General features: G+C 42.5%; 1 protein-coding gene across 7 annotated transcripts in view; it reads left to right on the top strand.

The window, feature by feature from the left end:
• The window catches only part of MICAL2 (microtubule associated monooxygenase, calponin and LIM domain containing 2), a 111,227-nt gene extending 103,055 nt beyond the window's left edge, over positions 1 to 8,172 (top strand). For 5 of the 7 annotated variants that reach the window (XM_066639115.1, XM_066639114.1, XM_066639120.1 and 2 more), the window contains 3 exons: positions 66 to 165; positions 5,141 to 5,193; positions 7,955 to 8,172. In XM_066639115.1, coding sequence (XP_066495212.1) covers positions 66 to 165; positions 5,141 to 5,181 — 141 coding nt within the window. In that variant the 3' untranslated portion in view covers positions 5,182 to 5,193; positions 7,955 to 8,172. The other 2 variants (XM_066639112.1, XM_066639113.1) reach the window with 1 other exon arrangement.
• The last annotated feature ends 19,618 nt before the right edge of the window (positions 8,173 to 27,790 follow it).

The raw sequence follows: 27,790 nt of genomic DNA, 5'->3' as shown, positions 1-27,790 counted from the left end.
AATCTCGCTTGGTTTTACTGAGTTAATATTGTGCCTTGTATGATACTATTTTATTTTCTTAAAAGGACAAAATGGGATTGTGGAGGGAAGAAGAACCCATGTCAGCGGAAACCTCCACAGAAAGTGATTTGGCTGCCAGTAGTAGCTCAGTGGACCGGTCCCCAGGTATCCTGCCTTCATTCTTTAGGAAAACTCTAAACTGGCCTCTTAAGGTGACAAGGGATCTGCTTGACCTTCCAAGACGGCTTTCTAACTGGATGCATGGTTCTCTGCACTCTTCCAGACTTCATTTCAGGGACAATGCATACAAATATACTTACTTGTATGAACTCCTAAGCTTCAGTATGCCATTCCTTTACGCGCTTCAAGAGTTACTTGCCAATATATACCGGGAAGTGGAGCTGTCATATGAGAACTTGCTTGAATTGGTGAAAAAGTTCTTTTAGGGGTTATGAAATTCTTTTGAGTCTTGTGCCTTTCAGATTTCCAAAACAAACAGCCTTCTAATTATTCTTGTGTATTTGCATATAGAAATTTCAATTCAGTATGTGCCTTAATGAGCCAGGTGCTCCATTTGATAACCATGGTGCAATCTTAAGGTCATTTCAAACTTCCATTGGATTATGAAGGTCAGTGTCCAGAGGCATTTTCAGACTATAGAGGAGTATATGAAGGATATTTGTATAGATTTTTTGGTCTGGATTTATTTCTAGTATCGACCAGATACTCTCCTAGGTTTACATTTTTATTTATCCTTATTTATCCTTTATTTTTAAAGACTGTGAAAGAAAGGTCTTTCATACATTTCTGGGGCAATAGCAAATAATGACTGTGGTTTTTTGAAACCTGAATATGGCACATCTTCTTGCTTTATCTCTGCTTTGGGTGACAAAATGTGTTTACTTGCATAGATGATTTTTTTTTTTTAAGCAGGGAAAAAATTATAGCCCATACCTTTTTATAGATATCTGTTGTAAACATTGGGCATTTACCATATTTATGAATAAATTCAAAGAGCAAAATCTTTGCGTCAGTAGTTAATTAAACTGAGCAGATAAAAAAATAAATATAACCTTGACCTATATTTATTTTTCTCCAAATCATTGGGTTACACAATTACACCACCAAAGACCAGCTATAGCTGATATTGATTGCGGCTTACCTTCCATGTAAAAATGTTTAAAACTTGTATTTACAACTTCTGCAAGTAATCCCTTCTTTTAAGAATGTTCTGTTTGAATAGCTAAGAAATTAATGTACGTATGTTAACTGAGAGTATAGAACCAACTTCGGGCCCAATCCTCTCCAACTTTCCAACACTGATGCAGCTGTACCAATGGGGCATGCACTGAATCCTGCATCCTGCACTGGGGGGTGGTGGGACAGTCATGGAGGCCTCTTCAAGGTAAGGGAGAGAAGGTAAGGGAAAGTTTGTTGCTTTATGTTGGGGCTGCACTGTGGCTGCATTGGTGCTGGAAAGTTGGATAGGTTGGGCCCTTAGTTCCCTTACAACATGTTTTCTTGGAAGTCTGATGGAATTGAGGTGTAAAATGCACACTCAGAATTATCACCATTGGTTGAAATATTGTGTGCATGGTCTTAAAAGCCACATTTAACTTTGGAAATTGGAATCACTAAAAGCATAGGTCTTTAAGACATATTTTGATCTGATGAAAATCTCTTGAAAGTTTGGAATACATGTGTGGAATACTTCTAATTGCAGAGTTACTTTGTCCTTACTGTCGTGTGCTGCAAGGTAGAATCTTGGAACTCTGAGGTCTTATAGAACCAAAATTTCATGACACTGGAACTATTCCTGTCATTTGATAAGCTATTTTTTAAAGTTTAATTGTTTTGAATTAGTAAGTTCATTCATCATTGTGAACTCATAAGCATGGGGAACTGTTATACCAAAAGCACAGGAGAAGCCCCACTACATTTCTTCAAAGTGTTGCACATGATTAAAGAGGGTCAGGGTCACAGCTATGATCTGTAATGAAACCATTTTGCTTTTGGCTGTTATAAAGGTAACACAGACAATGACTCCAATGGCGAGGGGGAGGGCTGCTTACATGGCATGTTGTGGAGCCTGTAATACTTACCACACACACCCCCCTTCCCAGCTATACGGATGATGATGATTCATGCCTCTGGACTAGCCTGCATGTGGATTTTCAGTTGCCTGAATAATTACAATGTGAAAAAGACAAAAAAAAAGTTAGAAACCTACTTGCCATTAAACGGTAAACCTATACCTCCATAAAGCCTAATTTTGTAGCAGATTAGATGTGTATTCCAAAGAGAAGGGCCCAAAAATCATATTGCACTTTGTATGTGTTCATCCCAGTTATCCTTTTTAAAGGGTTAACTGATACTTTGGAAACATATGCCATGCCAATCCAGCTTACACCTCAATCCTAAACAATGTTTACTTGGAAAGAAGCTTCATTGCTGTCAGTGGAACTTGGAAGATTTTGATATTAATAAACCTACTTACTTGAAGGTAATTCTGTTCAAATGAATTGAGTGGCAAGTCAATTAGAGTTGCAGCAGTTCCCACTCAGGTCAAGCTGTTTTAACTTTTGAATGTTACTATACAACTGTCATTAATTTGTTTACATGTAAAAAAAAATATTTAGGCTTTTTAAGTTAAGACACAATAAGTTATATCTTAGTATCCTCCACTCCCTTAGTTAGATATTTAAGCCAGTAGGTCACCTAGAACATAGTACCCATAAAAATCCTGCCCATGCTGGCTTCCTGTTTGTGGCCAGCAAGTCCTACATTCCTATACATTCACTGCCATGTGCTACATTCAGTTCTCTGCATGTTACAGCAAACGCTCTGGGGTGGGTGGATGTGTGTGTGTCTGTGTGTATGTGAAATTTCAGGATTTTCAAATGGCTACCATGCACCCAAAATATTTGTGATAGCAGTTATACCCTTATAGCAGTTTCAGATGACTGAAAAATAGAACATAAAGCAGACAGGAGTTACACTTGCTGTTTTCTCTCAAACAAGTACTTTTTCGTATAAGAAGGGTCATTACTTCTCAAATCATGTTTCATTTGTCTTCATTTGCTATTCTGTTGAGTTTGCATATGCATATTCATCCATTTCAGACCACAACATCATTTAGTAATTTGCATTTATGAAAAAGCTGACTCATATGAACCCCATAGACTGTTTTTAATGTAATCTGACATCACCTCAATCTCCATGCTTTAAGGGAGACAGTCTTACCTATTCTGCTGCAAATCACCAATATTCCTGATGTTGATGCATGTCTGAACCAGCCATTAGTCTATCTGTCTAATCCAGGGGTTCTCAAACTTTGAGGGAGCTTTACTCCCTCAGTAAGTTCTTGCGGGGAAGGGGCTAAGGCAGCAACGCTACATTTGCTAAAAGTGGGTGCAAAGCACCTCCTGCAAAATGGAAGTGCTTTGCGCCCACTTTTAGAGAACATTCCAAGCCTCGGGGAGTACTGCGCAGGGCTCCCCACACTTCCTGCAGCCTGCTGCAGCCCTGCCTTCTTGAAGTAAGTGCAAAGCACCCCCTCACTCCCCCTTAGTGATGCAGCGTCACTGCCTCCCTCCCTTAAAGGGATGGGGGAAGGGTTGCATGAACTGGTGGGTTGTGACCCGCTAGTTTGAGAACCACTGGTCTAATCATTCACATAAGGCCAGTGTTGTCAAACTTTTACTGCAAGACATCCCTCCCCCAATATTATATGAATTTTTGCAACTCTCCTCATGTTGACTTGTAGTAACCCAGACAGTGTCAGCTGGTTTCCTCACTCACTCACCTTCTCCAGAAGTAATGGTCAGTCCTCTTGCAGTGGTCCACATGGTGTGGAGGGGTAGAGAGCAAGGGCAGTCAGTCAGGTGCAGCCATGACAGTCACCAAGCGGGTGAGCAATTTACCCGTGTAACAATATTTTATTTATAGTTCTTCAGAGTTTTGTGACCCTCATCCAAGCTACTTGTAACCCCCTGGGGATCCCAACCCAAACTTTCAGGAAACCCTGACATGGGTATTCTATTAAGTATGCCACTTAATAGAAAATAAATGAAAAACATAGTCTGGAGCATGGCAGTAGGCATCACAGTGACTAATTTCCACCGTAGGTGATATGAAGTGCCATGATTTTCATTCAAAAGAATTTGTTGTGAAGTACAGAAAGGAATGCAAATTTAACAATTTAAAAACAACTCTCTTGTGTATACATGTTTGAACCATTTTTGAAAAATGTGCATGATATAAGTGCCCTTAAGGGCCCAGTCCAATCCAATTTCCAGTGCTGGTGCAGCTGTGCCAGTGGGACGTGCACTGCATCCTGTGGTGTGGAAGCAGTCACAGATCCCTCCTCAAGGTACAAGAACATTTATTCCCTTATCTCAGGGCTGCACTGAGGTTGCACTGGTGCTGGAAAGTTGGATAAGATTGGGCCCTTAGTTCTCTGGCATCTTTTTAATTCAGTCTTTAACACTGAATGTATTTGGAAGGTGTCTCATCTTGGTGGTGGTGTACAATACAACCTTTATCCACATTTTGGGGAAGAAGGGCGTCAAAAATATATGGGTAATTTCTGCATGGTTCTGTGTGCGTTGACTACTTCAGAAGATTGTGTTTCTCTTTGCATGATATTTGGCTTTGTTTGTACAATCACAAGTCCACATTAAGCTGTGTTTCTGGTAATTTGGATAGCACATGTAATTTGGGCTTTTCAGTTGCCCATAAAGGTTAGGTGTGATACCATCATAGGGTGATGGGATGAAAATGGGTTTCCGCAAGCAAAAATGTCAACTTAGTATTTTGCCAATCCACATTCATAATCTTCTGCACGTACATGGAAGTGTTTGCTTTGAGCCAGGCCTATGACATTTGTTGTAATTCATATAGCTTCAATCAATTGATTTCTTTTTTCTGTAATTGTTTCGTATTTGAAACTTGAAATTTAGTGGCTATGGTTGTTTACTATTCTTCTTACTCATCAGTGAAGGATAATTTCATTTATCATACCTTTTTTGGCTTTGCAATAGCAAATTTGTCTAGTAATCTCTTCTTCATATAATCAAAAGCTTTATTGTTAGCTTGCTCTGACTATCTTCTTTTCCAATCTCTTTTATATTGCCTTTAGCTCATTTCAACATTCCAGTGCTACACCCACTTATTGGCTGAACCATTTTTGCTGTAAGATCTTTCTTCTTTCTGTGTGCTGTAACTAATTTTTAATACTTTTTGCTGGCTTTACAAAAAGTTGTGTGTGTCTGATACACTGAAGTATAAGGTTCTGCACAATCACTGAATCTACTTTGTTGAAACTAATCCCTAGTACTTTTTGCCAGTGTTACAAAGGCCGTTCTGAGCATTTTGTGTGTCTGGTACACTAAAGCATAAGGTTCTGCATGATCATAACCTTTCTTGCATGGATATGACTTGTTTTGTGAAACTAACAAACCTTGGATTTCTTATTCCTCTCCATGTGTCACAGGTTAAAAAACAAAAAACATCTTAGATAATTTAATCATGAATAGATACCACATAAAACTATTTTTCCCCTCTTTGCAAGTTGTTAAGGCAGTGGTTCTCAAACTGTGAGCTATGGCTCCCTGGGGAGCCATGGAAACCAGCCAGGGGTCAGTGGAATCCTCATGAAAAACCCACTGCCCTGTACAATGTATAGGATTGTAGCCCTAAAGGGGAGCTGCAGCCAATGGCCCAGTAGGTCAAGGGAACGCCAGTTGAAAAAATTTGGGAACCACTGGGTTAACGGCTAAGTGTTTACTAGCTCCAGAAAGGTGAGTTTTTCTCATCGGCTATCACTAAATTACACTCTTCCTCTAGTAAATATTAGGATGTGGATTATATCTAAGAGACGTTTAAAGATCTCTGACATCGTTTGGATGTGCATACATATAAAAAGATTTTGCAAAGGAAAAGTAGAAGACTGAATATTCCAGAAAAAAAACCTTATGATGAGAATGTTCTGTTTTCTAACATTAAAAACTGCCCTATGTTGGAAATTTTAAGCTAAAGAGCTAATTTTACTTCCTGGAAGTTGGGTGCCTGAATTCTATGTGTTGTGGCATATTTCCCTGAGGTGCCAATGCAATATTGCTATAACCCCAACATAACTTCTTATTCTTCTGGCACAGCTGTTGAAAAAACACCCCACACTGAACACTTATGTGCTAATACTGCATGTGAGACTGACAAAGTCTCACAAACCTTTGTCAGATTTTTTACAGTTAGCCAGGAAAAGCATATAAGACTTCAAACAGACCAGGGTGATAAGTTCTGGCCATCTTGTCAAGTATATGAGATGCTTGTATGACACTGAATTGTGCCAGCCACTGCTCTTGTGAACTCAAAGGACCCTTAAGGAGCTGCAGGAAACTGCTCTTCACTGACTTTAGCTGTGTTGTGACAGAGGAAGTGCACAAATGTCAGAGAAGCTTCTCCTGTTCAGAAAAACCGATCGCCCATACAAGGTTTTCAACAACCACAAGCACTGGCAAGTGACTGTTTTCCCCAGCCTTTCTGTTGGGGTCTTCTGTACCACATGTCATCCTGTTACAGGTGGTCCCCCAATCAATCAGGACCAAATTTTCAGGGGAGCACACGGGACTGCAGAGAGAAGGGAGCACTGCCAGCCCAACCACCTCATGCAGCTTGAGTCCGCGATGGATGGCGAGGGGGCAGTGGATTTGGGATGCCCTTTACCCTGAGTCTGCTGCCACCTTCCACTTGCCCATAGTAGACACAATCCGCATTGATTCACTTCCCCTCACTTGAACAAAATGTGGATCACCCGCTTCCTTACCATGCTGCCTTTGCATGTTTTTTTCAAACCTTGAAACTCAGGACTTCCTGTTTCATTGACAGGGACCAAGGAAATGAAGGAGCTCTTTCATTTATGCAGTACTTTTAGTTGCAACCAGAAGTACCGCATTTCTAGATTGGAAAAAACCGTATTAGAACATAGTAAAGAGCATTTTTCCCCCCTCTGGATGCTGTGGTGTCAGGCAGTGTTCCAGGTCATGCTGCCCCTAGAATGGAGAAGCTGGAAATTCCCATTCCATGCTCAAAATACCACTTGTGGAAGTTAAGCTTGAAGCCAAACTACCCAGAGAATTGATGTATCCAGAACACGGGCAGCCCAATCCTAACTTGTGCTGGAACAGGCAGGCTGGCGGGCCTGCACTGTATCCAGTACAAATTTCAGGCAGCCAGAGGCTTAGCCAGGGTCAAGGGAAAATTTTCCTCTTACCCCAGGAAGAGCCACTGCAGTCCCAATGGGGTTACTCAGATGTGTATGACCTCAGGATCTGCTCTGGGCTGCCTGGGAAATGGGGTTGGGATCCGGCATAACATGCCACCTGCCTGGTCCCAGGAACACCCACCGTCCACCCTCCTCCCACCCCGAAGCACCTTGTCAAGCTTGGCTGTCATAAACACCTTCCCTGGAGCTCATGTCAGCACAGGGAGGCCAGCGCATGCCCATGTGCTGGCCTTTCTTCCCCAAGAGTGGCGCAAAAGTGCCTGATGGCACTTCTAGATGGCACTTGCGTAGGCCCAGAGCACAGTTTAGCACAGGGAGGCCAGCGCATGCCCATGTGCTGGCCTTTCTTCCCCCAGAGTGGCGCAAAAGTGCCTGATGGCACTTCAAGATGGCACTTGCGTCGGCCCAGGGCACAATTTAGATTGCACCCTGAGAATCTGATTTAAGAAAGCAATGTGCAGCAGTAGTCCATTTTACATCCTAAAGCTTTCTTACCTTACTTTCCCTTGCAAAAATCCATAAGTGGTTAGGAAGGGTGTAGGTTTTTCTAACAGTGTTTCTTGTTTGCTGTGACTGATTAAAATTTCTGCATGCTTCATCAGGATGAACTTTGAGAAGGAAAAGCCTTTGTCTCTGTCCATTTCTATACTTTATTCCTTTCTCTTGCAGATCTTTCATCTCTTAAATGTCAATGAGGATGTTGTCCCTTTCCTCTGAATCATTTCAGAAGTTTTTGTCTTTAGAAATGAATTGAACATTTTTATTAGGATGGTTTTTTTTTTAAAAAATTGTATTTTAAATTGACATGGAAACTTGTATTTGCACACAGTGAATGTTTAGCTTTCTACATCGGCTGTTAACAAATAAATGTAGTTCTCTAAACATGATTGTACCCTCTCTTCCTTTTTAAACTAGAAACTGTGTTCTGAAAAGACACAATTTCAAACTCTGTTGCTTGTACGTATCTCATAAGATGCATCCTTTGCTCAACTTGTGCTTACTCACTCTGTAAGAGACAATGAAAAATGTTGCAGAATGGTAACATTTTAGAACGTTGCTCACCTCACTTGGTGCCTCTAATCTGTCTAGAAGCTTCAAACATCTGGTAAATATAAAATGTATGTAATACTTCTGAAAACACTGTTTCCTTTTGCACTTTTCACTGAAATGTGCCTTACCCAGATCCTGTTGTAGCCAGTAGGAGCAGTGCGTTCTGGCCAATAAGTGCCAGGTTCTTTCAATGATGTCTCATATACAGGTTGGTTCTCTGTATCCATTCCTGGACCCCCTGTGGTTTCCAGCCCCTTGGCTATTGAGAAACTCAGGGGGCTCCACAGAACACCACTGGATGCGACCAGGAGTGCCTTCCCCACACCTCTAAGAGGCACTTCCAGTTTCTCAGCAAACCGTAAGTGCCTCTCAGAGGCCTTCAGAGGAGGAAAGGATATGGGGTTTTCCTCCTGTGAGGTTGCAGTCACCCTGCGCCTCAGAGCACCTCCAGTCAGAACACCCCTCAGGCACTTCCAGTCACGTCCAGAGGTGCTCTGTGGGTCTTTCAGGCACAGGTTCAGAATCCACGTTGGGAGAAATCCATGGGTTCCAAACCCCCAGATGAAGAGGCTCCACTATACTGCTGCTGCAGACAGCACTCAGTTTTTCAGGAACAAAAACATGGATAAACATATCATGTTCCCTCAAGTCATTTGGCTTTTCCACTCACTTGAAGCTATTGCTATTATCTGAATCTTGGAAAGTCTTGGGTCTGAGACTCTGAAAATCTTTCACTGCAGTTTGTTTTAAATGCACCTTTTCTTTATACAAGATAAAATATGTACTGTATTTTTTTTAAAGTTCCTATTTTTGTGTGTTCAAAAATGAGCTTCAAATTCTCATTTTTTGACCCTTGGTTGAGAGTCTGGTAACTGTTGATTTGATGTAATGCATAACCAGAGTTAAGGTGGGGAGGGGGATTTGTGTTCCAGAAGAGAGGGATTGGGAGGATTGAGAGCCCAACCACAATACTTCCCTCTCATGAGTGCTTAACTGTTCCGTTTAAAAAATACTGTCAAGTAAAACTCTTGTTCTCGTATCTTTTTCTTACATATCCACATGTGGTCACTGAGTGGTGGGGGGAAAGCTTAATGAGAAGGTCTCTACTATTGATAGTACTGAACTTATTAGTACTATGCTATTGGTAGTACTGAATGGATTGTATTGGGCAAAGATGAAGTGACTACTTTTCCCCCTCAGCCACCAAAAATCTCTGCTCCAGTAGGCCAATGGTTCACACCTGAGTGCTGCCTCAAATGCTGGAGATAGGTAAGGTAAGATGTTCCTTACCTTTACAGAAAAAGAAAGGTAATGAAATTATCACTCTACTTCCCTTCCCAAATCATGGTGGACCTGTGCTACGTTCTATCTTCATATTGTGGGGCAGTGTAGCAGGTGCTTGCCATTGACCTGAGAAGGTTTCTTAACAGGGTCAAAAGGAAAGCAGCCTGATGCTTGCTTCTACTTCGCTTAGAATGAGGCAATTCCAGGACTTAATTACCTTTCTCTGAACTTGAATTTCCGTTCCAAAAAATTGATACATTGCAGATGGAGGAAGAGACAATGGAATGCAATCATTTTCCCACTTCCCTTTCCTGGCTATTCCATGTGGGTTCCCACTTGTTGGATTATATTGTTTAAGGCAGTGATTACCAGATGTTTTAGGACTTCAAAAAATTTCAACTTTTGTTCAAGAGCTTTCCAGTTGGTTCCAATCCCTGACTGACAATGTCCCCATCTCTACTGTATTTTTCCTAAAAAGCTCTGCTGGTGTTCAGTGATGCTTCCATGTATTCAATCATAGCTTATTATTTTGAAATGATCAGTATCCCTAGTAACTTGTTTGCTCTCCTGGAGAGCAAACATGTGAGGGGCTTCTCTTGAATGCGCTCCCCATTCCTCCAAATGATACAAACTGGCTCCACTGTGTGCAATCCACATTTGTGTCTGCTGACAAAGGCTGAGCTGAAGTATGGGAGTGGAGTTATGGGATGTATAAGGAGAAGCCCCTTATGTGTGCATTATCCATGGGAGAGCAAACATCTGAATAAAGATTGTGTTACAGGTGTGAAACAGCTTGATGACTTTATTGAAGTGTAATTTATTAATCATGAGTCCTAGGTGTGACTCATCATGACTCATTCATGTGACTAGACCACACTATAGAAGAGGCTATACACTGGATTCTTTCCCATAGCTCTTCTCTGCCCCCTCCCCATCTGTCAAAGGATTTGAATCTCTAAACATTTGCTTGCATTAACATGCAACCTTTCCCTTGCATAGTTGGAAGCAAAACTGGAATTTGGGAGGTATTGCATTTTGTATTCAAACAAACAGAAGTCCTGCTAGCATTCCCAACAGAGAAACAAACCTTTTTATTGTGCAACCATTTAGCATTTCAACTTCTTCATTTTCAATCCTGTCATATCCAAGGAGTTGTTTAGATGATTTCAATTGCTTGTAAGTAACACAACCTGCCTAAAATTATATCAAAAATTAAAACACCACTTCTCAACACACAGTCACTATAGAACCTATGTATGTAAAGGCACTACCCTACTCTGGATTGTGTATGCAGGATACTGAAATTCATTCTTTCAGATAGATTTTTGTTGTTCTCATAATGCTTTCTTCTGTTGATCTCAGTACTTCTCTCTGGAAAAAAAAACACAAATCACCACCACCTTTCCTAAGAAGCCAGTTTTGAAACTATTTTCACATCCCAGTGTTTGGAATTTATGTTTTGTGTCGTGTTAAAGATTTGCCAAAGCTTCCTTTAATTGCAACACATATAAGTTTAATAGTGAACACTTTGTCTCTGGTCTAGTGCTCCATAAATTTTGGATGCCCCATATTCTGAACAGGTGTGTAAGAGACTGATGTGAACAATGTCCTAGAAAGGGGGTCTACAAACATTTTGGCACATAGTAAACCTGACAAAGTGTTGAAGGCCAGACAAAAAAAATTATGTTTAGGGGTTGATAGGTTTATGTGGGCCAGATGGGCGGTCACCACAGGCCAGATGTGGCCTGCAGGCTGTACTTTGAAGATCCATGTCCTAGGTTAGAAGATCATTACTTAGATTAAAGAGTTGAATTAGAGTAGACTGAGGATCATCAATTGCACCTTAAATTGATGCAAGTATAAGCATCATCTATGTAAAATGCATGTATTGTCTTTGTTCATCTCCTGGGTTTGAGGAGGAAGTGCTTAACCCCACTTACACTGCACAATTTTCCCTGATTTAAATTACCAGCTCAAAGCTGTTCACAGGAGTGAAAAGTACAACTACTTGTATTTTTCCCTCCCTGATAACAGCAGCTTTGGAGAGGGGACAATCTGGAAAAAGGAAAATTGTGCAGTGTGGAAAAGGACTAAACATTTCCCCTAACTCTGCAGGTAATCATAGTATTCAGAACCCCCCCCCCCACAGCTATGTTTGTTGGCAACCTTCAGTCTCAAAAGACTATGGTATCGCGCTCTGAATGGTGGTTCTGGAACAGCGTCTAGTGTGGCTGAAAAGGCCGATTCGGGAGTGAATCACAGCTATATTAAAATACAAACATGATCACACAAGCTGATTACAGATCTCCTGTGTAACATGTAGTTTGACCCTAAGGATAGGCAGGCAATGCTCTATTCCAGAAAGGGAATAAGCCAGTTCAAATTTTACATGGATGGATATGTTTGCCCTATAGGTCGCTGGGGATGTGCAAAATTCCAAATGGACAGTAGGTATATCCCAGGCAGCCAAGGCCAGTCACAGCTCTATGCAACCACCTACCACATATCCCTGAGTGGTAAAAGAGAACCCTATTTCATAGTTTGTGTTTCTTATGTGAAAGACTGGTGTTAAAGCATTAAGTCCATCTGCCACCATCAGTGTGAACTGGCTGAGCATCAGTAATGGAATACTTTTTATGGGCTCTCCTTCTGCAGGTGACAGAGAATACAAAGCTCTGAAGGCAGCAGTTAAAAGCACATGGTGCAGAGAAGTAGTGTAGTGCTTAAAACAAGTTGCCCCAATGAAATACCAAGAATGAAGCTGTGTTCAACAGTACAATAGGAGCTTTCAACAATAGGAGCTTTCAACAATAGGAGCTACAAAATGGCTTGCATATTGTAGTCCTTCCACCGCACATTCCTCATTCCTGAAGTGGCAAATGAATTGAAAACGTTCCTCTAATATTTCACAAAGAAGAGCAAACGACTTGATAAGCCACATGGAAATGGCTTCTTGACAGCCAGGATGTATTGTGCCTGTGTATTTTGCTACCAGAGCCCTCTTGTCTGAGATCCCCAATGCTTTACAATTACATTGTCGACAAAGTCTCCATCTTGTTATACTTAACACTGCTGTTGCTTGGCAGGACTGACATTTCTTAGCCCAGTGATAATGCATTGCTTCTCTTTATTTGCTTCTTATTAAGCGCTGAATGTAATGGCCTTGAACACAGCAATCCCATGGTGGTTATAATGCTACTACAGCTATTTAATGTACCAGACTAACATAGATTGCTCCAATGCATCTACATAATGGCAGGCTCTCTTCAGTTGAAAACAGCCATAATACTAAATATAAAATTCCTACTCTTATCCTACTTGTTACTGTTTAACAAATTGCTGCTTAAATTTCCGTATTCCGTTTCTAGTGCTGCTTACATTTTCCGCTTGCTCTGCTTTCAGGTAATCAGAATTGCTTCTGATTGTGCCCTTTGGTTGTGTCTCTTTCTTTGTCAGATAGGTATTTGTGTAAGAGACGAACCCTGAAGTGACTTCCTGAGCTGGAAGGGGTAAGCCTGTGTAATAGTTTCTCAATAGGAAAACAGCCTCCTTTCAGGGCCTTAGGACCCAATCCTATCCAGGCCAAGTACCAGCACTGAGCTTCAGTGCTGGCGCTGGGTGTAGCAAACATGCCATAAAATACATTTGCAGCACCAGGTGTGTAAGGAGCTCTGGTGCTGGGCCAGAGCCAGCCTGCTCTGGGCTCAGTGCCAGAAAGGACTTTGCACAGCTGCTGGTAGTAAGTGGCACTGCTAGGCAGCAGTGCAGCAATTGGGGTGGGAGAGGGTGGAACCAGGCAGGGGGAGGGGAGGATCAGGCAGGGGGAAGGGAGGATTGGGCCTGGGATGGGAGGCAGAGATGGCAGCAGGCTCTGCTGTTGTATCCTAACCTCCTTCCTGGCCCGGGCAGCTCCTCAGATCTGCGCCCGCTCAAAAGTGATCACAGATCAAAGGAGACCCATTGGCACTGCGGCTACATTACCTGGGGTAAGGGAGCAAATGCTCCCTTACCCCAAGGAGACTCACGGCACCCATAGGATCCAGCAGTAGCCATTTTGGTGCCACTGGAGCCCTGGGCACCCAGGGATAGGTTTGGGCTGTCCATCAGATTTTTACATTGTCGTCATTTGGAACTCATCTCCCATGGATACCCAGGGCCCACTGTATAGAATGGAGAAACCCCAATATTCCAGAGCAGAGCCATCCTTGCTCAAGAGAGAATGGGAAAAGCAGGAACAATTTCTCTTACTTCATGATACATTAAGTTATTTGAGTCGGTATCTTAACAGAGAACCTCTTAAACATTAAATTTAATTGCAAAAGAGGCTTTGACTATTCTCCAAAAATGGTGTATTCTTAGGGTCAAAAGCACATGTTGGGTTTCTTGGTAGCAAAACAAAAGAAAAATCAAAGGCCTGCAAAAAATGCCACGCTTCCAACAATCTTTCAGAGGCTAGATTTTGAATGAAGGAGTAGCACAGTGGTACAGGATTTCCAAGTAACCTCTTGCCAATTTTCCATTAATGTACCTGCATAAGTATCTCTAAAGTTACAAACCACAAGTTCTTTTGAACTGCAACAAAGGAAAATGTTGCTTCTCTCCCAGTGTAACTAGCCGGGGGTGGTTTGGTATGTAACTAAGAGTGCAGCTACTATAGACATGATGTCAGCGGGACCCAGCCCAGGTCTGCCAATGATAAAACAGGAGATAGTGGCGATTGAAAACATGGGTGGGCAGAATGGAAAAGCTGAACGACATCCTGTGTTTTTCCTCCCAATCTGCTTATTAAATTTTTTTCTCCTCATGGGGTAACTTTAGGTCTCTGAAGCCCACTGGGAGGAAAATTACTTTTTAAAAAATCTGGAGAGAGCAAACGCAAGAGTTTGCCCTACTTGCATATCCCGATTGTGTCATACATAAGTGTTTCTCAACTCGTGGTACTTGTACCATCAGTGATACTTTAGGTGGTGTCCAGTAGTACGTGTGGGATACCCAGATCCCCACTGCCTGGCAGCAAAACCAACAATGCAATGCGAGAAGCAGTGTTAGGAGGCTCAGCCCAGCAGGCCAAGCTCTGGCTTGAGCTTTTCATGAGCTTGAAAAAGCCCTTCCATCCACCTTGACCTCTTACTAGTGTGTGTTTGCATCACATCTGCCCTCTCGATCTGGAAATAACTGGTGATTACATCATCACCAGTTATTTCTGGTGGTACTTCCAACAGGTGGACCATGCAAAGCGGTACACCAGGGGACAAATGTTGAGAAACACTGCCTTACAACTTCCTCCACCCTGTCACTTTACAGGCATTTGGTGATAGGCCTGTCTCTAAACAAGAAGCTGATTCCATAATTCTTTATTTGGCACTAAAGAATTGTGGTTTTTGGCCACACTTGTACCTGGACTTCTGCCTTTACATCAGACTACTGTCCACAATTTGTTGTAGAGCAATTACTGAAAAACAGTACATAAGAACAACCTCGCTGGATCAGGCCATAGGCCCATCTAGTCCAACTTCCTGTATCTCACAATGGCCTATCAAATGCCTTGGAGCACACAAGACAACAGGAGATCTGCATCCTGGTGCCCTCCCTTGCATCTGGCATTCTGAGGTAACCTACTTCTAAAGTCAGGAGCTTGCATATTCACATCATGCCTCGTTACCTGTGATGGACTTTTCCTCCAGAAATTTGTCCAATCCCCTTTTAAAGACATCTAGGCTAGATGCATCACCACATCTTGTGGCAAGGAGTTCCACAGACTAATTACACGCTGGGTAAAGAAATATTTACTTTTGTCTGTCCTAACTCTCCCAATGCTCAATTTTAGCAGATATCCCCTGGTTCTGGTGTTATGTGAGAGGGAAAAGAGCATATCTTTATCCACTTTATCAATCCCCTGCATTATTTTGTATGTCTCAATCATGTCCCCCCTCAGGTGCAGTTTTTTCTAGACTGAAGAGCCCCATATGCCGTAGCCTTTCCTCATAATTAAAAGTCACTGATTTTAAAAAGTATGAAGATTAACGGTGGCATGTTGTGTCCCGCTAGGAACACCATGGAATTTTGCAGGTTTCAAGATCTGTTGTACAAAATTAACAAAAACAGGGTGTAAAGCCAGGCATGTCTCAAATCAGTCTCATCCAGCATTCGCCATGCTAGTTCTGAAGTGAAAAAGTGTACAGTACTCATCTGTTGCAATGGCACTTTTTCAAAGCTGTTACTCATCTTTGTTTAATACAGTTAATTACTTATCTTTCTGGACAAGTATTATGGTATCAACTATGTACAGATGTTTTCTGGGTTATCACTTTGATTAGCTTTACAAGCTTACCAGAAGGGCAGGAACTAAGGAGAAGTCAGTGTGACAAATGGATTAGTGAGACACAGTGACCATCTGTTGAACAGTTCTTAGCAAAATGATGATTGAAAATGTTCAGGGTGATATAACCAGATACATTAACCAGCCTCTGATAGAAGGTATAATGCCACAGTAAGACTCATATCCACAACTAACACTATCAAATGCGTCATTTTTACAGCCAGCTTCCCAAGCTTAAAGTGCTCCTAAAAAATTTCTAGCTGATTAGAAATTCCTCTTGACCAAAACCATTTGTTTGTTCACCAGCTAATTCTAAGCTATTGTGGAATAGCGCAAGCTGTTAAGGCAGTCAATGATGCTGCAAGAGTAGATATTATTGGAATATGCCATCTGTCGCGTTGGCAAACACCCTGACCACGATTAAACTGGACTGCTTTGGCTTGCGACGTTCCGCTCAAGGATTAGCGCCTTCTAACTTCACAACATGCTTACCCTCTCCAGGGTAAATTAAACAACATTTCTGGCAAGAGATTAGTAGGAAGTAGTATCCATCTTGCAGCCTCATAGTGTTCTTTAGCCTGAGGGACCAGAAAATAAAGGGAATTCTAAATGGCATTTTATGGGGTGTAAATATGCTGCCTGGTGGACACAGAATGCTTCTTAAAGTGGCTTACAGACTGTAGACACTATGGAGCAGTAGAATGTTGCTTTATTAATGTTGATGTACAAGATTGTATGTCAATGTGCACCACCTTTCAATGCCTCAGGGCTGCAATGCTTCTTCTATTGCGTGTGTCTGTTTTCCCCCTAGCATTTGAGCAGGTGGGGGGAAACCAGCATGGGTTCTGTCAGGGGCCCTAGGAATGAAATATATTTCCAGATTAATTGAGCCAAAACGAAATCTCCAAGGTGTTTTGAAAGCCTATCTCAAACTCAAATTTGTTTTTCTTTTAAATATCCCTTTCCTTTCAACAGTTAGCCCTAAGGGGAATGGCTGCTGTCCAGCTTAATAGCTAATTTGATTTATTTTCATTGCTGTGAAAGTATAGAAAACAATTAATGCGGGGCTTCCAAATCTTTGCATTACCCGGCTGTTTGTTTGAATTGGCTAAGTTGTGATGTTTATAGGCTCCCAGCAACCACTTGTCACTGGACTAACTTCATATATGTAGTTTCAGCTCCGTGAGAACTGAATGTTTCCCTTGCCTGCCCCAGGACTCAAATGTCTACCTTGAATAGCCCAACTCTCTTCCAAGAAATGTCATGATCAGAAATTCATGGCAGAAGGCAGGCTGAACTCCAAGAAAAGTATGATGCTCCTGAAGGTGAAAGGGGAAGTGCATCTGGAACCATTTCCAGATGTCCTGACCACATAGGCTTGGACTTATTTCTACAAGCATAGTTTCAGTGATTGTCTGCTGTGAAACTTATTGTCTGCTGTGACTTGTCAAGTTAAAAAAGGTTTGTTCACACAGTTCTTTCCCTTCTTCTTTGTGAGAAGAATGTATATGAAGCTGCCTTACACTGTATTCACTTAAACTGGCTGGGAGCAGCTTTCCCTGGATTCACAGCCCAGTCCTATCTCTCTCTCCCCAGCCCAGCTTTGCTGCGTGCAGTAGCACCAAAATGGGCTACCACTGCATCCAGCAGCACCGTTGGGGTTGCTAGAGGCCTCCTTGGGGGAGGGAAGGGACTTTTGTACCCTTCCCCCAAGTAATGAGTCTTCTCCATTCTGCACCAGCTATTTTGCTGGCACAGAATGGAGGGGCTCAATGTTCGGCTTTTCAGCCCAACACAGAGGATGTGATCTGGCAGAGCAGGGCCCCACCAGTCCCAGCCCCTCCGGCACCAGTTCCTGCCCCTCCCCTGCCCTCCACCACCCCAGAATGCCTCTCCCTGCCCCCAAAGACACCCATTGCCATTCAGAGCTCCTAGCATGCTCCAGGTGGCATCTGTCCAGTGCTGAGCTCAGCACCAACTGGCACTTGGCTGCTGACTCCTCACAGGGTGTCGCAGACATGTTTTACTGTATGTTTGCAACACCCAGTGCCAGTGCTGAGGATTCTCAGGATTGGCCCTCAGTCACTTGTCTTTTCCAATCCTAACTGGACATACTGGGGACTGAACCTGAGACTTGAGTGCAAAGTAGGCAGTTTACCACTGATCTGTGGAGTTCACCTTGTTGCCACTTTAACTTGAATTGCCCAACTTTGGCCATGCCCTTATGAGCATATAGTGTGTTTATATCTTCCACAAAATGAGGAGGGAAGGACATAGTCAAAGCTATGAGAGCTGTTTTTCAGTCCTAACACCCCCCCCTTTTTTTTTTAACCAAAGCAAGGCTAAACTCCTTTGGAGAAAAAAATATCTCTCTCTCTCTCTCTCTCTCTCTCTCTCTCATCATATATTTAATATATTTATACTTCACCATTCTCCCACTCTTTGGGCACCCAAGGTGGCTATATCCACACACATACACACCCCTTGTTATATAAAAAATATAACACTAAACATTAAAACAGCGTCCACCACATGCAAAACAATAGCAAGCAGTGAAACCATCAAAAGCAGCAATAAGTGAAAGAGTTAAGTGAGAGGGTGAAAAAAGGACATTGTTCCATCATGATGCACCCGCTACACATGGTCATGAGGAATGTCCTTGATTGAGGACCATCACTCAGGAATCACACCCTTTCTTCACCATCTGAAAGATTAATGAACAGGGCCTCCTGGTTTCCAAGCAAACATAAATCTCAGCGCTGTATTAGAAATGAGCTCCACTATTTGATCTGCTTTGAGTTAACAAGGTTTGTATCTCAGCTCAGTGGCAGAGCACAAGCTTTGCTCATGGAAGGTGAGTTCTTAGCATCTTCTGGTAGGGTTGGAAAACCTGAGTGTCGGTATGGGCATTAGCAAACTGATCAGGCTATAGGTAAAAAGCAGATGCTTCCACTGTGCAGTCTTTGTTCATTCATTGCAAAGGCCATTCTGTGCTCAAAGGCAGCTTTCTGAAGTACTTCTAAAATTACATTCTTGTACTTGAGCTTAAATTCAGAAACTGAATTTAAGTAAATTCAGAAAATTTGCTTGGTAACTGAATTTAATGGATCCATGTTCAGTTTGGGGGAAAATTTAACCAGTTCCAGTAGTTTATGAATCTCCTCAAAACTATCCTTGAACACAGTACAGTGCTGCTTTTATCTGACCTTTCCCTGAGAACAAAATAGAATGTGTGCTTCAGCCTATCCCATTTTCGCTTATTCTGTATAAGGAAAGGTTTTGTTTTGATTTATTATTGGTGGATATCCTCTGGTGCTTCTTGACTGTTTCAAGTAAGCAAACAAGATTTGTATGTTAGCAGTATAAAACAGTGCAGATTCCAGCCAGCTGATGGATGATCTCTTAAGGGCCAAACTGTGAGCGAGTGTGTGTGTGTGTGTGTGTGTGTGTGAGAGAGAGAGAGAGAGAGAGAGAAAGTATAGCAGCAGCAGCAGCACACAGAAGAGCTGTGAAATGGGACAAAACTGTAGTGGGGGATAGGGGTCTTTAACACTTTGACCCCACCATAGTTCTGATCCTGACTGTGGTCCTTTCTCTGAACATTTTTAGTAGGAAAAAGACTTCCATTGGCTTTCAATAGAGAGCTTTTTCCTCAATGACCTGTGCGAGGGCACTATGGAAGAAAAAATCCCACCATTTATTGTCAGCAGTATAAGATGTGTAATACTGGAGATTTTAAAATGTATGCATCTATCTAAAGAACGCTGATCCATGAGAGTGTGCCTATGGAGGAAGAGGGCTTTTAAATTCCAAGCCATAACCAAACCAGATGGACACTGCTTCCTTCTACTCATAGAGAAGGAATGTGCCTGACATATGATGCATGCAAGAAGCAGGCAGGAGATTTTTCTCCACAACTCCGTGAAAGGCAGAAAATTGGAAACGAGAACGGAAGGCAAAAGTATAGCCCTCTTTCCATTACTGTCTTACCATGTTTGCTTCTTTCCTATTCCAGAATCTCCCTCCCTTCAGTTCAGGGTCCCCCATTCAGCAGCTTAATTTCTTCTGCCTTCCCATCTCCATATCACATTCCCAGTTGCATCCTGCCATGTCACTAGTTTTCCAATAGTGGCACAGATGGCTTGAAGCATCCACAGATCTAAAAGTTGTATTCCTAGGAGTTGGGGGGGGAACTTTGCTCTTTTTGTTTTGGTTTTAAGTCACCTGAGCACGTTAATGCTGAACAATCTACGGGTGCAATTGGCAATATACCCTGTTTCTCTTCTGTATCCTGTGTGTGCATGTGCCTGATGGGCAGACATAACTGACTCCGATTGGTTCTCAGCCAGTCTGTGATTTAATGCAGTCCTCTTTGGAGGAACGATATGCAGTTGACTTGGCTTTCAGTAACCACACAGTCCTCTGTAAAGTAATTAACAATAGCTTCTTAGTCTCCCAGCTTGTGTCTTCCTGTGACCAAGATGTTTATGGCTTTGTGAACTCCACCTCCATAGACAGATGTTGTTTTCAATTTATATTCACTGTTTACTATGGTCTTGGAACACTTTATTGCAGGCGCAATAACTATCACATTTCTAGTTTTTAGTTTAGTACTGTACCTGTAATTTTATGCATGGGACAGTCTCCAAACTCTTTGCATCTCATGCTTTCCAGGATGGCACAACAAAGCTGTGTGTGTGTGTGTGTGTGTGTGTGTGAGAGAGAGAGAGAGAGAGAGAGAGAGAGAGAGAGAGAGAGAGAGATGGGGAGTAATTGGTAGAATGGAGGTATGGCTTTAAAGACTTATAACTTTTGTTACTGAAACTCCAGGTTCTCACTTTGATGGCTTTCTATTGTTGTGAGTTTGCTCTTCAGTTTTGCTTCCAAATATAACATCTGGTTGCTGTGATCAAGCTGGCAGAGTTGCATGGCTTCAATGGTCGTCAACTGTACAAACAGTTTTTAGTGACTGAATTTAGGTACTGCAGTAGGCTGCAGATACAGACTCAATGTGAAGATGAATGAAACCAGTCTGCCTGACCTGCTGCTCTTACTAAGCCTCACAGGAAGCTTTCCTAAACAGTGATAAGCTAGAGCCCATTCCTGAGCTGCCCAGAGCATGGGGCTGCAGCAGCGCTGAAAATGGCTGCCACAGCATCCTGAGCACAGCCAAGCAGCTGCCACTGGCTCATCAGTAAGGAAAGTAGCCCCACAGAATCAAAGGGATCTGTGTTGGACCATGTAGCCCAAAATGGAGCTCAGGATCCAGTGAATCTGAGCTCCACTGGTCCTGTCTCCCCACTCCCCTCCCCCCCAGCATGCTTCCTCTCTGCCCTCCCCTACCTCCCCTTGCCCTGGAATGCCTCCTTTCCACCTCCCCCCATGCCCCCACCTCTCTGCTGCCCCACAGTCTGGGCGACTGCTGTACGGCAGAGCGCCAGATTTCCACCGGTGCTAGCTCAGTGGGCTAACTCTAGTGCTGGGCTGGCACTAAGCCCCACAAATGTGCCTTATGGCACGTTTGCGACAGTGCACGCTGGTGCTAAGCCAGTGCGCAGAGCTCAGGATTGGGCTATGTCAATAATTATGCCAATTTGAAGCCTTATTTGTTTCAGCAGAAAATGTGTTTTAAGGCAACATATATATATTTTTCCAGTTGTAAGTACAGCATTTGCCTAGGTAATCATGCGTCCTCCGCTCACATACTTGAAATGCACTGCTGGAAGCAGTGGAATTAAAAATCTTTCTTTACGTTTTTTATTCTTTTATTCTTCACATGAATTCTCAATTCATAAAGGAAGATTTTTAAAATCTTTTAAAGTAGCAGTATCATTGTCTAAAAACAAACATATCCAAATAAAATTGGAGGGGCCTCAAGTGTTCAAATCATCACATTTTTTGATTGAAAAGGGTTGTTCACTGAAGCAATGTCCTTGAGAGGATTGTATTTATAATCTGGAGATCTAGATAGTGGGTTTTGTTGGAGGAAATTAAAAATAGTTTCCTCTTTGGGGGGGAAGCAGAGTAGCTTAAGCAGCGGACCCCCCCCTGGTTTGGGTATCACCCAAGGGAACCCCCCTCACCCAGCTGACAGCTATTCAATGAAAAAAGACAAAGAGGCAATGGCTTGTTAAAGTTGCAAAAAAGAAGTTACTTACAGTTCCATTGAGCGTATATTTACAGCATCTGATTAGGATCAGAGGTTCAACTAACACTTAGAGATCGCAAGGCCCTGGAGCTGCCTCGCCCTGCATGCCTTGTGCTCAAGATGGCCTGGGCATCAGAGCCCTGGTGTGCGCCATCTTAACAGGTCGATGGTCAGAGGACAAGAGAGGAAGTGCTCAGAGGAAAAGGGAAGGATAAAGGGTTAGGGCCACACCCCACAAGGATCACAGAGAGACTAGGTAGAAAGGTCAGTGTCACTGGGCCATAGCTTGACCCCTTCTGGACAGCATCCTGCCCCCTCTGGACAGCAGACAGAGTTGCATCAACTCCAACAGGTTTTTCCTATAACTTCGGTTCTGCTGCTTTGATTTTAATAAATGAACTAAACATTTCAGTATCCTTTAAGCAACCCTTGGTCTATACATTTTCAGATCCAGATCTCTCTGCTCCACATGCTAACTTTAGTCTCGCTGAAATCAATGAGACATATAGGTTGGAGGGTCACAGGCATGATTCTGTAGTGGCTTAATGGGCTATCAGCAGAAGCCTAAGGAAGCTATTGGAGACGCAGAAGTTGAATTCAATGAAACTGAAATGCACAGGTAACCCTCCAACCCCATTATTACAGGTGTACCTAACTATTGCTGGACAGTGTTCTGTTCCTCCTTTTTGTTCAGAGTCAGTGAGCAAGGCTGCTCAATAGGGTTGGAACAAAAGGTTATAGCTTTCTTGAAAATTACTGCTGCCACTGAGTATTGATTTTTATCTTTCGGTTTTGACCTGCTTCTTGCAAAGGGAACAAAATGAATCCTTTCTCTCTGGCGGGGGACAGGAAGGGAGAAGGAATCAAAATGGTTAGAAGTGTGTTTTTTGCTGTGGCCTGCTGAGCTTTTGCTGTACTCTTAACAAGGAGGCTGCATGAGGTCATTGAAAATCAGGGCAGGGTGGCCATACCACAGCTTGTTGTGATCATAACCAGTAGTTCAGTAAAGAGTGGTAGCAAGAGGAGGGAAGAGCCATTGAAGGGCAAACCATTGTCAGCGTTCCTGTTTAGCCCTGGCTGATGGCTATGCTTATACCTATGTGGTCCTGCAATATGTTTCCATTGCCGACTGGAGAGCTTTTTCGGAGTCTGCCTTTTGTGTACAAGCCAAAAGATACGTAGGAAGGCAGTTTGAGAATGCAAGGGGAGAACTGTGATAATTATAGGCAAGAAACAGCTGCTCAAAACCGTCCCACAGGCAAGCGTTTGAGCTACTACATAATCTCTGGTGCGCTGCCCTTTGACGGTTACTTTGGTGCATTCTGCTCTTTAGCTCTGTTTTATATTCCATGTACAAATCACACAAGGAATGAGTTAATACTGCATTTCCTAGTAGGAGCCCACGCAGTGCTCTTGAGGGTCTTAAGCAGCTACAGACGGAATATTTTCATAGTCACTTTTTTCACAGGTCAGCATGTCTCGGGAGTTCTGACCTGCCTGGTTAGTCACTGACTGTGTGTTCAAGGATTCCAAAATTGATTCACTATACTGTAATTTGACCCACTTGTTAAAAAACATTTTAAGGTTTGGGCAGTCTCAAACCTTGAACGTGTCGAAAGCATACCCAAGAGTGATTCAATACTCAAAGGGCTACTTTAAATAAAAATAAACATTTCTTCAGCACCCCTAAATGGTGGTTGAGGGGCTACCCTGACACCCAGTACACATGCAGGTGTGCTGGCCACTGGCACCTGTGAAGCTTGGAAACGGTGAAGTGTTCTGGGTGATCCTGGGTAAGCTCAGTGACTGCACTCAGTAATTCTTGCTGCCAGTTCCCCCACAGTGCTCAGCTTTCAGTCCTGTGAAACTGTAGCTGAGTTCTGCAGGGTGAGAAGAGCGTTCAACCAGCTTCATTTTGAATACGAATAGTCAGCATTTCTGTAGTGCTTTCTGAGAGTGCAAAACACTTCATGTGTATTACTGTATCTTTATGGAATCTTTACAACAGCCCCATAGATCAGCAGTTCCCAAACACTCCAGGGGGCTTCTGTGGGGCTCTCCCTAGTCCCAGGAGGCTGCTGTTGGTAAGTAGCATGAAACTCCTGTTGGTCCTGCCTGTGGCGAAATCCTGAGGATTGCAATCCTGAGGATTGCGCTGCTGCATTCCCCTCTCCCTGCCCCTTAAAGGGGCAGAGACAGAGTTCCTTAGGCTGGGACACCACAACGTCCAGTTTGAGAACCTCTGCCATAGATTAATATCTCCCTATTGTAACTGGAGAGCTGAGGAGGAGAGCTTGTCCTAAGGCCACCAAGTGTACACACAGTAGAGGCAAGATCTTTTATTTATTTATCTATTTATTTTATTTTGAACTTACGTTGCAAAAATATCAGGACAATGGCAATTGTTAAAAAGCCTGCTCTGGATTGTGTTTTTATTTCATTTTTAATGGAATAGTGAACATGACAACCTTGGGAGGAATTACATTTCTCTCATTTTGGGCTATGTATGTTAGCAGATATGCACAGTACCTGCGACAGGTGGGTGTTGTGTATAAGAAATTCTCTGTTGCAATATGTTGTGGTGGGTGCTGGCCGCAGAGAGCTGGCATTGGGCCCATGGCAAGATACCTGATTGTCTTAAATTTTCCTACAAACCAGATGTTACTACATTTTAAAAACAAGTTTTCCGTTGCCTGTTTTAACTTGGCATGAACAAGATTGAAACTAAATGAAAACATTTATCAGAAAGGGATGATTTCCTTACTTTGAGTAGTGCTACTGTGTTTGTTCTACCTCAGCAAAGTTGTTCTTCATTTGCCTTTTCTTCTTTGAATAAAGCAGGGGCATGCGAGGACTGGCTTTCACTATCTTCCCTCATTACTCTGTGATGATTCTGAAACAAAGTCTGGGAAAATAATCTTGTCTGACTTTTTTCTCCTCTTTTTTTTCTTTTGTCTTCTGTGCTCATATATTTGTACTCCATACCTGTTAATTTCACCTTTTGAAGAATGCCCAAATACTGGTAGACTTGATCCAAGGCTATGTGTTCTGGACACACACTAAGAAGGGGTAGAGCCAGCTACTGGGGCTTGGGAATTCTGTAACCTGAACTGGGTGACCTACTGGGACTTAGCAGTTCTGGTCTGAAGATGTAAGTTTCACTTTCCCCTGTTTGAATTGTTCTAGAGGACATGCTGGTGCTAATGGAGAAGACCTGGGCTGCATTTCCACTACAGTTTTAATTCACTTTCAATGCACTGCTATTCCAAATTCATTAATTCACTTCTGAAGCATTCTGGGGGGACTGTAGTTAAGGAATGAGAGCTATTAGAACTACACTTAAGAAACTACAGTCTCCAGAATGCATTGGAGTAATAGAAATACATTGAAAGTGGATTAAAGCAGTGATGGAAACACAGCCCTGGATAGGCTGAGATTGAGGTACCTAAATTGATTTTGTAATAACTTTCTTTTGTACTGTATAGTTTTGTCATGGTTAGGTCTTCTGGAAGCCTGGGCCCCAAAGATTTTGATTCCTGCCCCTCCTCCTCATACCTGGAATATTGGCCATGATAATTAAATGTTCTGAAGGAGCAAACCTCTCATTATGAGCTGGTGGAGACAAACAGTATGGCCATTACCTTCACCCCTGCTTTTAAGTTCCCAAAAGCATCTAGTGGGTGCTCTTGGAACCTGAATGCTGGAAAGAATCATCCATATTTAAATTTCTTTGTCATCAGACTAACTTTCTCCTTTTGGTACTATGAATCACATATGTGTAGGCAGCATCATTCTAAAGGCCATAACTGAAGCACTGATGGTGTCTGGGGAATGTGTTAATGTGAGTTAAACCTTTAGTTGGTTAACCATGATGAAGTCTGCAATCCTAATTTTAATGTTTCAGAATTTCACATTCTAGCTTTTGAACTAATGAATCACTGTAATCATATATTGATTGACTGAAAATGCCATAAGAAAAGGAATTAGTACCCGCAAGAACAAATCCATAGTTCCATGTGGAGATTTTGTTAATGAAGTCTCTAGCTATAAAATGTCTGTCTGTCTGTCATCTGAATGTGATGGAAGTCATGCATAACTTAGGTAAACCAAATTATTTGAAGGGCACCTGGCACCACTGATTTAAATAGGGCTGTAATTTGATTTTCACAACTCTCATTTTTATTTTGAGAATAATCGTAATGCCTGATTAACAGGATACTTATGACAGGAGATGAGACACTGTTCTCACCTGTTCCCCACCTAGGTGTTATGCTTGTGATACTGATTCCATAACCTCTGCAAGCAGAACTGCCTTCATTTTCTTTCTATGAATCTGTTAGCAACTGATTCGGTCTTCTGGTTTATTATTACACTATGACTGATTGCCCCTAGCTAGAACATCTAGATCTTGGTAGTAGTAGAAAAACTTTCCTTTGGAACTGTGCACTGCCATCCAGAACTGAAGGCTTGAATGGCCTGGTCTTTCACTGTCTTTTCACATTATTCGCTCTCCTCCTCTCTCCTACCATCTCACTTAATTCTGTGCCAGCTTGAGTCTACCGTGCTGTCTGGTTAAGTACTCTTCATGCATTAGAAGCTGTTAGCTGTCCAAGTTGTGATTTTAATAAAGTTCAAGTTTGGTTAAATAAAACATATAGGATTGAGTGTACATTTAGCTACTGTTGGCAACCTTCAGCCTCGAGAGACTATGGTATCGCGCTCTGAAAGGTGGTTTTGGAACAGCGTCTAGTGTGGCTGAAAAGGCCAATTCGGGAGTGACAATCCCTTCCACAGTGGGAGCAAGTGCAGTCTGTCCCTGGTCTGTCTCCCTGGCTATGGGCCTTCCTTCTTTGCCTCTGTGCCTCAGTCTGTTGGCCAAGTGTCTCTTCAAACTGGGAAAGGCCATGCTGCACAGCCTGCCTCCAAGCGGGCCGCTCAGAGGCCAGGGTTTCCCACTTGTTGAGGTCCACTCCTAAGGCCTTTAGATCCCTCTTGCAGATGTCCTTGTATCACAGCTGTGGTCTACCTGTAGGGCGCTTTCCTTGCACGAGTTCTCCATAGAGAAGATCCTTTGGGATCCGGCCGTCATCCATTCTCACGACATGACCGAGCCAACGCAGGCGTCTCTATTTCAGCAGTGCATACATGCTAGGGATTCCAGCACGTTCCAGGACTGTGTTGTTTGGAACTTTTAGCTAACTGGGGAGACATACAGCCATAACTCTTTTCATAAGGAATTAGTACCCGAAAGAACAAATCCATAGTTGAAATGTGAGTTAAGGCCAGAACAAGCACATAGCCCTTTTTAGATGAATAATGCAATTCAGGATGTTGCCAAATTATTATTACAATAGTAATTACATTACTATTAATGTAATAGTACATTAATAGTACATTAATACTATTAATGTAATAGTAATTACGTTACAAATTATTACAATAGTAATAATAGTAGTACAAGTACAAATGGACTATTCAGCATTGTTTTGCAGGCCATCGTGAACCAGATAAGACATTTGATAAGCTTCTCCATGCAATGCATCCTGACTGTTCTCAGGGGCATCTTTGAATAGATAATGCAGTGTTTTACCCTGGGTAATTCCTGGATGTAGTCATAGTGATTTTGGTCATCCTGTTTTTCAGTTAACTATGCTCAGAAATATAGTTTCCAGGTCTCATAATGGGGCACCTTTCTGCAGGGGAA

The sequence above is a fragment of the Tiliqua scincoides genome, chromosome 1, assembly GCF_035046505.1.
Source record: "Tiliqua scincoides isolate rTilSci1 chromosome 1, rTilSci1.hap2, whole genome shotgun sequence".
Classification (NCBI taxonomy): domain Eukaryota; kingdom Metazoa; phylum Chordata; class Lepidosauria; order Squamata; family Scincidae; genus Tiliqua; species Tiliqua scincoides.
Note: the sequence above shows the minus strand (reverse complement) of the source record. Positions and strands in the feature narration are given on the sequence as shown.